We start from the raw sequence: 11946 nt of genomic DNA, 5'->3' as shown, positions 1-11946 counted from the left end.
CCTCAACTCAAATACTGAACAAGAAAAAAAAAACAATATTGACGAAATGTATTTAAACGTAATCAGATTTATTTTCTGTTTGAATGACTATAAATATCGTTTTAACATTAAAAAGAATACATAGTAAAGCAAACGACTACTTGCTTGCTTTAAATAATCACGCCCAAACTTTAACTGACAAATCAAACAATGTTTTTAAATTTTTTTCCTTTAATTAATTGTATTTGAATTAATTTAGTCAACGAGACGCATCTACTAAAACTGTCTACTTAGTCAATAGGTAAATATAAGTCTAACCTGTTCATAATTGCAACATTTCCGACAGTCGCTGAAGGGCGCATCACCAATTCTCGCGATAGAGCGCACACATCTTGGCTTTGTGGCGCGGGTGCACGAGTAAAAAAAACTTGCTAGCGTGTCCAACCGGTGCGTCTTTCATTATCAACAACAGACTCGTTCCAGCGAAGTTCGAAAAATACTCAAGGACTCTTAAACGGGATCACTTAGGGCACATAAAAACGAACATTAACTCCAAATAGAAGAGGGAATTCGGCAAAAATGTCCGAAAGCGAAAACTGTGCAAAACAGCGGGAAGAGCCGACTGAACTTGAAGAAGCCGGGGTAGCGGAGGTAAGACGGCTTAAAAGGGGCATTGTTTGTTGTCAGGTCCAAGTACCTGTCTATTCAATATACCGCAAACTGTTACAGTTTTAACATGTATGTTCCTTATCTTTGTATTTCTTGATTTGGACTGTGAAACTTACTTTGTTGATGTAGATGGGCTAGATAGGCTAGCTAGCTAGCGGCGTTGTATCATTAGCTAACTCATAGCAGAGCTTGTGCAGTCAACCGCCGAAGCTAACGTTTGGATGGAGAAAGATCAGCGAGGCTAGCTCGGCTTCCAAGCGCCGTTAGATTCCCAGATCATAACACCTGGGATCTTTTTATTAACTCCTTTACGCAGATACCGTCATAAACGGCTTGTAACTGTGATTCGCTTTTGTGAACGCTTATGAATGAAGAGGAGCACCCCTCAGATGTCCCAACTACCTCTTTGTATTCAGAGAATCGAGGCAGCAATGGCTGTTGTGGCCGAGGGACGCAGCAGCGCAGCCCGTTTGAGTCTAGATTTCTGTTGAGTTTTAGTAAAATTGTGAATCGCATGAATTCGGCTAGTGTTTTATCCGATGTTTACCAAAATGGTTGCCCGCAGCATCTGAACGTAATCGTATTAAGATAAATTGAGCACCTATGACGTTTTGCTCAAATTTATGTAGTTTTGTCAAAACAACACTTAACGCACCATCCTTCTTCCAAATTGGTTTAATTAGAGTACTGTGCAAAAGTTTTAGTCCACCCCTTGTTCATTTAACCATTCTTTATGTACTCAACTATTATTCATAGACACCTTTTATAAGAGGTGCACAATGATTAATCTAGCACACTACATTTAGACCCTGTTAAACTCAGTGTGTGCGTGTGCGCCCATCCATCTTGATAGTTTTGTCATAGCTGCTGTTTCTTTTTCCTGCAATGTTCTGAGCTTTCCACATCTCTCTTGCTGTTTGTATCAGCTGTAAACATCAAAACATTCCCAATAAACATGGCTGTTCTTAATTCACTTTAATCTGATTCAGGAGAAATCTGACTCATCAGATGCTGGAAAAGAGTCCTCCTCAGATACTGGTGCAGATGGTCAAGATGCATCATCCTCTACCTCCTCACAGACTAAAGATTCAGCCCCTGGTTATGAGGAGAAAGTGGTATGTTGACTCGTCATTAGCTTACATGACACTATTACCCATTTTTATTTTAGTTTAATGAATACTAATCCTTTTTCTTATATTATAGCAAACAGATCGGACCAACAGATTTGAATATTTGTTGAAGCAGACAGAGTTATTCGCTCATTTCATCCAACCGGCTGCACAGAAGACCCCCACCTCCCCTCTGAAGATGAAACCAGGGCGTCCTCGGATCAAGAAAGATGAGAAGCAGAACTTGCTGTCTGCAGGAGAGTAAGTCTTTCTCTCCAAAGATGACAATTTTATAAATTCCAAGTTTACTGAGAAACTGTTTTGTGTGTTTTTATTTTTTTAATATATTCGTTCACTCTGAGTTTAACATTAAGGCTAAATGTGACAAAAGTCTCCTACCCCTATTTCCCGCATTAGCCGCCGTTGGAAAATGGACGGAGAAACGCTCTGATTAGATAAGTCAGTCAGATCTACGTCACGCTCTTGCACTCACCCATCTTGGTTTGCGATGGAGAAGGCTGTTGTTGATTTAGCATTCAGGAGAGATTAGAGCACTTCTCGGCTATTAGAAGCTAACAGTTAGCATTAGCAACTCCATCACACGGCAGAACTCCTTCAGCCTTGTGTTATTTATATCAACAAGTTGCAAAGCAGAGTCAGTGGTAGCGTCACTTTTCTATTGGCCGATCAGTGGAGTGCTGTCTGAATGTCAGAAGATAAGACTCCAAACCCTGCCTTCTTCTGCTCCCCTTGGCTCTGGCTCACCACTTCCTGGAACAGAAGTGCCAAAACTTTTTCCCCACAGAGATCGACTCACAAGGACCACAGCTAATGTGGTGGGCGAACTTGTTCTTTATTGTGTCGTTTATTCCCGTTGTCACCTTGTTGTGTTTGACAGCAACCGTCATCGTCGTACAGAGCAAGAGGAGGATGAAGAGCTTCTTAATGAGAGCACAAAGACCACCAACGTGTGCACTCGCTTTGACGAATCTCCTTCTTGTAAGTTTTTTTTGTGTGAAACGAACAAAAGTTTAAAGCATTAGTGTATAACAAATCTACACAACAAGCATCTTTGGAGCTTATGCCTTTCATTTTCCTCTTACAGATGTAAAAACTGGGAAAATGAGGGATTACCAAGTCCGTGGTCTGAACTGGCTCATTTCATTATATGAGAATGGAATCAACGGTATCCTCGCTGATGAGATGGTCTGTATTTTCTCACTCACATGTGTAAACATCTGTATTTGTGTACATTTGGGTGATTTCATCTCACTCTTGCTCTCAGGGACTGGGTAAGACCCTCCAGACCATTGCCTTGCTGGGTTACATGAAGCACTACAGAAATATCCCTGGTCCTCATATGGTTCTGGTCCCCAAATCCACCCTGTACAATTGGATGAACGAGTTTAAGCGATGGGTGCCTTCTCTTCGTGCCGTTTGTCTGATTGGAGACCGAAATCAGCGGGTAGGATGTGTCCAAGTTGAAATATTGTTTAGTTTATTTTAAATGAGATTTTATTCTGTTCTGTTAAGCTCAAATCCCAAAGTTACTGAGTTGGTTTGAGTTTGTGCAGAACTAAATTGGCCCACTGTATTAGTGATGTCTTTAAGAAGAAATGACTGACTGTTTATCTGTTGATCAGACTGCCCTGATCAGAGACGTGCTGCTGCCAGGAGAGTGGGATGTCTGCGTCACCTCCTACGAAATGCTCATCATTGAGAAAGCCGTGTTCAAGAAGTTCAACTGGAGATACCTGGTTATCGACGAAGCTCACAGAATCAAGAACGAGAAGTCAAAGGTCGGGAGGCTACTGATTTACCATATCCTATTATTTCCAGCTTTGCAGAATGACCCAATGGAGATATTTTTGTTTTTCTATAGCTATCAGAAATTGTTCGTGAGTTTAAAACCACCAATCGGCTGCTTTTGACTGGAACACCCCTTCAAAACAACCTCCATGAGCTCTGGGCTCTGCTCAACTTCCTGCTGCCCGATGTCTTCAACTCTTCGGAGGTGTTTACCTTCCTCCCTTATCATGTTTACCTTAACTTTGGACATGTTTGTGTTTCCAATTCTAATTTAATTTGCGCTTGTTCTTTAGGATTTTGATTCGTGGTTTGACACCAACAACTGCCTGGGTGATCAGAAGCTGGTGGAACGTCTTCACACTGTTCGTACTGAATGATGTTTAAATGAAAATAAAAACCAACATATTCAGCTTTTATAAAATGCCTTCTCGTCGTAAAGGTGCTGCGTCCTTTCCTGCTCCGACGTATCAAAGCAGATGTGGAGAAAACTCTGTTACCCAAAAAAGAAATGAAGATTTACGTGGGTCTGAGTAAGATGCAGCGAGAGTGGTGAGTTGAACCTTTTTCCATAAACACTCAGGTTTTAGACACGTTGTAAACTTGTTTGTAATCATTTCTGAAACAACTTATCTGTGTGCCAAAACTCGTCAGGTACACGAGGATTCTCATGAAGGACATCGACATCCTGAACTCGGCGGGTAAAATGGACAAGATGCGTCTGCTGAACATTCTGATGCAGCTGAGGAAGTGCTGCAACCATCCGTACCTGTTTGACGGGGCGGAACCCGGCCCGCCGTACACCACTGACCTCCACCTGGTCGTGAACGGTGGGAAAATGGTGGTTCTGGACAAGCTGCTGCCTAAGATTAAGGAACAGGGTGCGGAGGTTATCGCCAATTACATCACCAGTGACGAGGCTTTCTGCTATTGATTGTTTTTGTACTTGGTTTTTAGGCTCCCGTGTGCTCATCTTCAGTCAGATGACCAGGGTGCTGGACATCCTGGAGGACTACTGCATGTGGAAGAACTACGAGTATTGTCGCCTGGATGGTCAGACGCCACACGAAGAAAGACAGGTGAGATACGACTGTTCTGTAGTTGAATTGTTTGTGATTTCTGTAGAAAACAACACTCTGAACCTCTCCTTTCTACAACCAGATCTCCATCAATGCATACAACGAGCCCAACAGCACCAAGTTCATCTTCATGTTGAGCACCAGGGCTGGTGGACTGGGTATCAACCTCGCTACGGCTGATGTTGTTATTCTCTACGACTCCGACTGGAACCCTCAAGTCGACCTGCAGGCTATGGTCAGTGCTCGTGTTCAGGACACACAGAAATATTTCAGAGGCAGTAAATGTGAAAGATTTCTGATTGTGTGTGCCTTCCAGGACCGAGCGCACAGGATTGGTCAGCAGAAGCAGGTGCGTGTTTACCGTTTCATCACTGAGAACACAGTGGAGGAGAGGATCGTGGAGAGGGCCGAGATGAAGCTACGCCTGGACTCTATTGTTATCCAGCAAGGTCATTTTCCTCTGCTGTTAAAAACGTTTTACATCCCCTCATGTTCTGCTGTGAACAACCATGTAGGAGAATTTGTTGGTTGTTTCACGGTAAAAAAGCTAAATGGAAAAATTTGAGTCATATTTGTCCAACAGGAAGACTCGTGGATCCAAGTGCAAACAAGCTTGGCAAGGATGAGATGCTGTCCATCATCCGTCACGGCGCCACGCACGTTTTTGCTTCCAAAGAGAGCGAGATCACAGACGACGACATCGATGCAATCCTGGAGCGCGGCGAAAGGAAGGTGAGACAGAAAAGTGACGTTCATAATCAGCTGATTCTGCTGTGTTTTTATGTCACTCTCATCTTTGTAATTACGTTACGCTAGACCATGGAGATGAAGGAGAAGTTGTCATCTCTGGGTGAGAGCTCTCTCAGGAACTTCACCATGGACACAGAGAACACCAGTGTGTACACGTTTGAAGGAGAGGACTACAGAGAGAAGAAGAAGGTAAAAGCTCAGTCGTTGGTCTGTAGCAGAAAACGACAACTGCATTTACCTTTTCTTGTTTTCTTTTTCAGGTCATCACCAACTGGATTGAGCCTCCTAAGAGAGAACGCAAAGCCAACTACGCCGTGGACGCTTATTTCCGAGAGGCTCTGAGAGTCAGTGAGCCCAAAGCACCCAAGGTAGAACCATATAAACCCCAAAATAACCTCGTGTATTCATCTAGAATGGATCTTAACAACGGTATTTGTATGTTTTCCACAGGCGCCCCGCCCCCCCAAACAGCCAAATGTCCAAGACTTCCAGTTCTTCCCTCCGCGTCTCTTTGAGCTTCTGGAAAAGGAAATTCTGTACTACAGGAAGACCATCGGATACAAGGTTCATAAAACAGGTTTTATATAGAGGATTGTTGCTTTAGTCGGTCTTTTTAGGTCTGATCGGATCTATCGTTGTGTGTTTAGGTTCCCCGCAACCCAGACATCCCAAACTCAGCTCAGGTCCAGAAAGAAGAGCAGGCCAAGATTGATGAGGCTGAGGCTCTTTCAGAGGAGGAACTGGAGGAGAAGGAGAACCTTCTGCAACAGGTACTGATGATTATCACACAGAACAGCCAAGATATAGTGAAACATGTACGTGAAACTGGTTATATGTGTGCGTGTTTTCAGGGATTTACAATCTGGAGCAAACGGGACTTCAACCAGTTCATTAAAGCCAACGAGAAGTGGGGAAGAGATGATATTGAGAACATTGCCAGAGAGGTTGAAGGAAAAACGCCAGAGGAAGTCATGGAATATTCTGGTAATTAATGTCCTTTTCTCTTTGTTTGGCCAAGCTGGACTTATTTTCTGACTTCATTCTTTGTTTTTGTTGTTGTTTTGTTTTCAGCCGTATTCTGGGAGCGCTGCAATGAGCTGCAGGATATCGAAAAGATCATGGCCCAGATAGAACGAGGAGAAGCCAGGATTCAGAGAAGAATCAGCATCAAGAAAGCATTGGACTCAAAAGTAGGGGACTGCCAGCTGGTTTAAACCGTCTGCTGCTCTGTCGTGAGGTATCCTGTTCAAGCCTAATTGTTCTTTCCCCTCCGTTACAGATCGGTCGCTACAAGGCTCCATTCCATCAACTCAGAATTTCTTATGGGACCAACAAAGGCAAAAACTACACGGAGGAGGAGGATCGATTCCTCATCTGCATGCTTCACAAGCTGGGCTTCGACAAGGAGAGTGTTTATGACGAGCTCCGTCAGTGCATCCGCAACTCACCTCAGTTCCGCTTTGACTGGTTCCTCAAATCCAGGACTGCCATGGTGAATTCTGTCTCCACTGTTTTCTCCTGCTTTTGTTCAGTCAACGTACTTTTTTTTTCTTCTTAATGAAGCCAGTCATGTAAATATATATATTTTGTGTTTTTAAATCCTAGGAGCTTCAGAGGAGATGTAACACTCTGATCACACTGATAGAGCGAGAGAACATGGAGCTGGAGGAGAGAGAGAAGGCTGAGAAAAAGAAGCGAGGACCAAAAACCAGCTCTGTAAGTCACATTCTGTGCTCCTAACGTTAATTACACGTTTCCATCAGCAGCAACAAATGTTTAATGTTTGAAACTTTGCTGTTTTAGGCACAGAAGCGTAAAGCAGAGGGAACCCCCGATGCTCGAGGACGCAGGAAAAAGCTTAAATTGTGAAGGTGCTCATAAACTACAGGATCAGAGTTTGATTAAAGCTGCAAGCTCCAGCGTCGTTAGTCCTAGTGTCTGTGGTAATGTACCGTGTAAAAGTCCTCCATCGTTGTGTTAGGCTTTAGGACACTGCTCCTTTACAAGCTGGCCATGTTGCTACCTAAACACTGCAGCTGTGCTGGTTTAGTTCTTTTTTTTAGTTCTTGATTTTTTTTTTATAGTAGTTAACAGAAATAAATGTATTTATGCTTGTTGGTTGCACTGCATTCAGTTACTCAATACATGCTCTTTATTTTTAAGGAGAGGAAAATCTGTTCATCCATCTTCTTACGTGATGTACAAAATGTCCTTGAGCATCAAAAATAAATCTCCCTTTTTATATATAAAAATGTATCACCTAGTTAATAAGACTCATTCAAAATCAACATCTATATTTAGCAGGTGCATCCAAACCTTTGAAAATGTCAAACACAGAAATCCACAAATGTATATTAACATTTTACCTGTTGACTTGTTTTAATCTGGAGATTTTTTTTCCCCAGAACTAGATGAGAGCACCAGAATTACAAATGGATGTTCTTCAAGTTTCACCAGGGTGAAGTAATATGTATTCTGAAGATGTTGATTCATCTTTCGTTATCGTTGATCTCAATCATTGAGGTTATTTTTCTGCATTCTCAGACATGTACAGTACTTCTCAACGACACACTAGTGAGCAGGTATTTGCAGTTATTGAAAATCACAACAGAACAGTAGCTAAGTCATTCATTCAGGTCGTTTCCTTCTAGCATACAGTCAGTTTAGCTTCTCTCCACAAAACATGCGTTACAGCTTTATACAACTTTATAAAAATCTATTTCGCTGAGGAAACTAAAAAGTTGCCATTCACTCATCAATCAGCTGCATTTTTCATGCATTTGCAAACCTCTTAATAAAACTAATATTTTACAATGGGGCAACAATAAACATCATTTTAGACTTCAAATATTTTTGTGATTCTGAATGGTTTGTAATAAAGACACAAACTTACAATACAATGTTGTAAACGTAACCATCAGAAACCAGTAACCCTCACGACTGGTACATAGTGTGTACGGAAGCCCTGAGCACTGATATTTGTGCTGGACCATGCAGCGCTTTACTGGTTAAATATCAAACGGCACAGTGGTGAAGGACACTGATAGTTTTTTTAATGGGGCACAGATGTAGGAAGTCCACATCTAGACTTCAGAGCTGTCTGAGCTGCTCCACATGCCAGCTGGTCCTCGGCTGTAGCCATTGTAGGCAGATGATGAGGAAGTGGCATATGGTGAGAATGTAGTTTTCTTTTCTTTCCTTTTACGGCACAGCACCAAAATAACGAGAATAGCGATGAGGCAGATGAGAAGGATTAGACCTGCGATTCCCGCAAACATGGGTAGGTAGGAGGTGTTGTCTGGCTCTCTGCCTGAACTCTCCAGTAGGGGGCGTTCTAGAAGAGGGTCATGGTCCGGCGACCAGGGTTGCCACTGGCTGACCACCATGCGGTTCGATCGGTCCAGAGCAATGTGCTGGATGTTGGTGCCCCGGTTGCTTTTGATGCCGATGTCCTGGGCCAGAGGTGGACCAGACAAGGCAGGGGCCGAACGGCGCTGGCGACTGGCCATCTCCGAGTTGTGAGGCTGCTCAACTGAGAAAATGCCATGTTGGAGATGGTCAACGCTGCGCTTTCCAATGTTACGATTGGCATTTTGTCTAGAGCGAACAGCGTAGATCGCATGGATGAACCATTCCCTACCAGCAGCCACCTAAGACAGTAGAGAAGCTCCTTCCGTTATTTCGTACAGGTTCTAACAAATGAAAATGGTCTCTGAAAGGTACTGACCTGAAAAAGTGGTGACGAAGACAACATGAACCCATCCGTGCCTGGTTGTCCAATCAAAGCCTGAGCTCCAGGAGTATCTTGGGCCAGCATGGCTTTGAAAGCAACATCTCCAAATGCTGAGGCTTGAGTCTCTGGCTGGGCTTTGTCCTGCAGAATAAACACCAAACTTAAAATGCACCTTTCTTCAAAAGGACCACATGTCTTTGAATCTTACCAGAATTTTGAATCTGTAAAGCAGGGAGGGTGCATCTGCCAAGCAACCATACTCCTTGTCCGTGGGGTTGTATTTGGGGACATATCCGTCTGCTCCAGTGCAGAGGAACACTTTCTCAATGCTACAGGAGAAGGAGTCGCCCAGGTTCTGGACAGGGTCTACCATCACACGGCCATAAATTGTGGAGCCTGAATAAACGGAGCAAAAATAGTTCTGAAACCATCTGAAAGGCTTTGTCCAAGCTGTGGTACACCATTACACAACTAGATGGCAGTAGAGTGCTACCTTCTGAAAAAGCAGCATCCGTTCCTTCTCCAAAACCCATGGAGCCATCAGACAGCCACAACTCTCGCTTGGATAGGAGGAACATCTGTGTATTTAGACTGAATTCAGCTGCTACTGGGTCGCTCACCTGGAGGTAATGGGTTACACCAGAGAAATGGTCTATTGCAGATCATCTTTTTGCATTAAACCCCACTTGATCAAACATCTGGCTTTAGCATAAATCCATGCTGAAAATTATTAGAGATGTTTCTACTAGGTTACAAAGTGACCTGCTGGAAGCGAATGTCAATGTCAAAAGTAAGCGGCTCTCTTGGATGGCACACAGGAGGGATGCTGAACTCTCCATTGGGTGATGCAATGCAGGGAACCAACTTCACTGTGTAAGTCCCTGAGTAGTCTCTGACCTGGTAACCAGATGGACAAATTGAGCGTATTCTTCATATGATCATTTAAAATAAGGTCTAATGACTCACTGCAAAGTCAGAGACAAAAGTCCATTGTTGCATGGGCTGGTTGTAAGTTGGCTCGGTTCTGACAAGGATGAGAGTAAACGTCAGCCCAGGATGGTCAGCGCAAATCACCATGGATGCCACACTGGTTCCTAAAGACAAACATGTATACAGGTATGCCTTAAATCCACTCTACAGTATCAACAGTGTATGTATTTATAGAGCCCCCCCCCCCCCCCTCCCACACACACACACACACAAATGCATTGTGTGTCTCTTGTTGCCTAACGTTCACTTAAATGAGCTTTCATGCGGAAAGACTCCTGATGTGGAACTCCAGAAATAGATCATGGGAGGATGTTAGCCACAGAGTAACCCAATATGCTGCTGCTTCTATAAAATCACCCCAGTTAGGATTGGTTTGGAGGGTAAATGTGCACATACCTGGATGAGACATAACAAATTGGCCCCTGAAGCGAGCCTCAGTTTTGAAATTCACCACGAGTCGACCTTCCTCATTTATACGCATGCTGGTAGGGTACATGGCTCCTGTGAAAACAAGAGGGATTGTTTAAAATTCTTAGTTTTCTTCGGGGACAAAAAAAATACAGAGATTGGTGGAGACCCTACCTTGTAGTTCAGCTTCAGGTGGGCTGCCGATACCGTCCTGCCACAGAATTGCTGTATCGTAGACAAACGTGAGTTTAAGTTCCGACTGGAGATCAAAGTGCTGCCAGCCTCCAACAGCCACAGGAGAATGAAAGACATAGGAAACAAAGAGGGGGACGCGCAGAGTGACGTATGACTGGACAAGGTTCAGGACCTACATGAAAGGGAGAATATCATTTGGTTTATAAGGTTGCGGATATTGCAACACCCAATTCCAATACACATCTGCAAGTTCTGACCTGTCCGTCAGTGCCTATAGAACCCCCACATTCATTCAGCAGCTCTGACATGTCAAAGAAGCTGCTGAACTCCCAAAGGCAGGCCTCTAAGTTAAGGTTTCTATAGAAGCGCAGGGAATTTGTTGAACGCATAATGGTGCTGTACTGGTACGGTGAAGTCTCCCCGATGATTTCAGGGTTCTTTGTTGCGTCTGTGATGAAGCCGTGGCCGGTCTGGATCTCGTTGAAGTCCAGCAGGTTGGAGCAGCGGTGGTTACCCACACGGGTCCCATCTGGACTCAGGGTGAGTTCAAAGTTTGACAGAGGTTTCGTAGAGATCACTGGTAGCATTCCTGGTGGGGGAAAGGTTTGTGTCACTGAGAGTCAGCCTGTTATGGTCTTTAGATGATATGAAAGAGTAATAATGATTATTTAGCAAAAGCTGCAACAGAAGTAGAATTTTTACCATCCATGTGAGGCATGTTGATGGTCAGTTTGATGAGGTTCGGGAAGTCTGGATCATCCGGGCCAGTGTAGCGGATTTTAGCAGAGAAAGGTTCAGCTCCAACTGTTCCTGGAATTCGAGGCTGACACATGCCTGTAAAAACGATGTCAATCAAAACTCAAAGTCATGAAGGATCACTACCTTTTTCTCCTTAGTTCTTTAAGCCATTTTATTGCTACTCACCCTCCTCTTTGCTGATCACAACAATGGGACTGGACAGCTCCAGACCAGCGTCTCCATTGGTGTTGAAGGCTCTGGCTGCACACTGGATCCTGGATCCAGCTTGGAAGTAGATTGAATCCAAAGTGATAGACTTTGTGTTGGTGAAGAAGGTGTTAGTGTCCACCTCCCTCATGGGGCTGGTTACTCCATCCGATCCAGTGGGAGCGCTCACCAGCCAGCGGTACTGGGTGAGAGTATCGTTGATGTTCTCAGCTGAGCAGATGGAACCTGTTTTGTCAAAATCGTGGTACTTTGGGTTGCAGGC

The 11946-nt window shown here is 43.8% G+C and overlaps 2 protein-coding genes across 3 annotated transcripts in view; one reads left to right on the top strand and one right to left on the bottom strand.

Annotated features, from left to right (window-relative positions):
• Positions 1–326: 326 nt before the first annotated feature.
• On the top strand, positions 327–7644 carry smarca5 (SNF2 related chromatin remodeling ATPase 5). Its single transcript, XM_015965709.3, has 24 exons — positions 327–630; positions 1638–1763; positions 1852–2018; positions 2656–2756; positions 2863–2963; positions 3043–3222; positions 3401–3556; positions 3640–3771; positions 3860–3928; positions 4006–4115; positions 4218–4444; positions 4521–4642; positions 4725–4877; positions 4959–5091; positions 5226–5374; positions 5459–5581; positions 5653–5760; positions 5843–5956; positions 6040–6162; positions 6244–6376; positions 6464–6582; positions 6672–6884; positions 6998–7108; positions 7196–7644. The coding sequence occupies exons 1-24, from the start codon at positions 559–561 to the stop codon at positions 7259–7261; spliced, it is 3108 nt and encodes a 1035-aa protein (XP_015821195.1). The 5' UTR covers positions 327–558; the 3' UTR covers positions 7262–7644.
• Positions 7645–7746: 102 nt separating this feature from the next.
• Positions 7747–11946, bottom strand: part of frem3 (Fras1 related extracellular matrix 3) — a 42626-nt gene continuing 38426 nt past the window's right edge. For both annotated transcript variants that reach the window (XM_070550076.1, XM_015965698.3), the window contains 11 exons: positions 11643–11946; positions 11421–11552; positions 10976–11307; positions 10698–10890; positions 10512–10616; positions 10092–10219; positions 9888–10022; positions 9619–9745; positions 9334–9521; positions 9120–9266; positions 7747–9042 (listed from right to left, as the gene is read on the bottom strand). In XM_070550076.1, coding sequence (XP_070406177.1) covers positions 8476–9042; positions 9120–9266; positions 9334–9521; positions 9619–9745; positions 9888–10022; positions 10092–10219; positions 10512–10616; positions 10698–10890; positions 10976–11307; positions 11421–11552; positions 11643–11946 — 2358 coding nt within the window. In that variant the 3' untranslated portion in view covers positions 7747–8475. The remainder of the gene's footprint in view (positions 9043–9119; positions 9267–9333; positions 9522–9618; positions 9746–9887; positions 10023–10091; positions 10220–10511; positions 10617–10697; positions 10891–10975; positions 11308–11420; positions 11553–11642) is intronic.

This window comes from Nothobranchius furzeri, chromosome 4, assembly GCF_043380555.1.
Source record: "Nothobranchius furzeri strain GRZ-AD chromosome 4, NfurGRZ-RIMD1, whole genome shotgun sequence".
NCBI lineage: Eukaryota > Metazoa > Chordata > Actinopteri > Cyprinodontiformes > Nothobranchiidae > Nothobranchius > Nothobranchius furzeri.
The sequence above is the reverse complement of the archived record's forward strand: the minus strand, read 5'-3'. Positions and strand labels throughout refer to the sequence as shown.

Excerpts from the sequence above, each read along its gene's own strand:
- smarca5 (XM_015965709.3), top strand. The coding sequence starts at position 559 with ATGTCCGAAAGCGAAAACTGTGCAAAACAGCGGGAAGAGCCGACTGAA. Across the intron at positions 5,375-5,458 it reads TGGAGCGCGGCGAAAGGAAG|ACCATGGAGATGAAGGAGAA; the intron begins GTGAGACAGAAA and ends ACGTTACGCTAG. Across the intron at positions 6,377-6,463 it reads GGAAGTCATGGAATATTCTG|CCGTATTCTGGGAGCGCTGC; the intron begins GTAATTAATGTC and ends TTTTGTTTTCAG.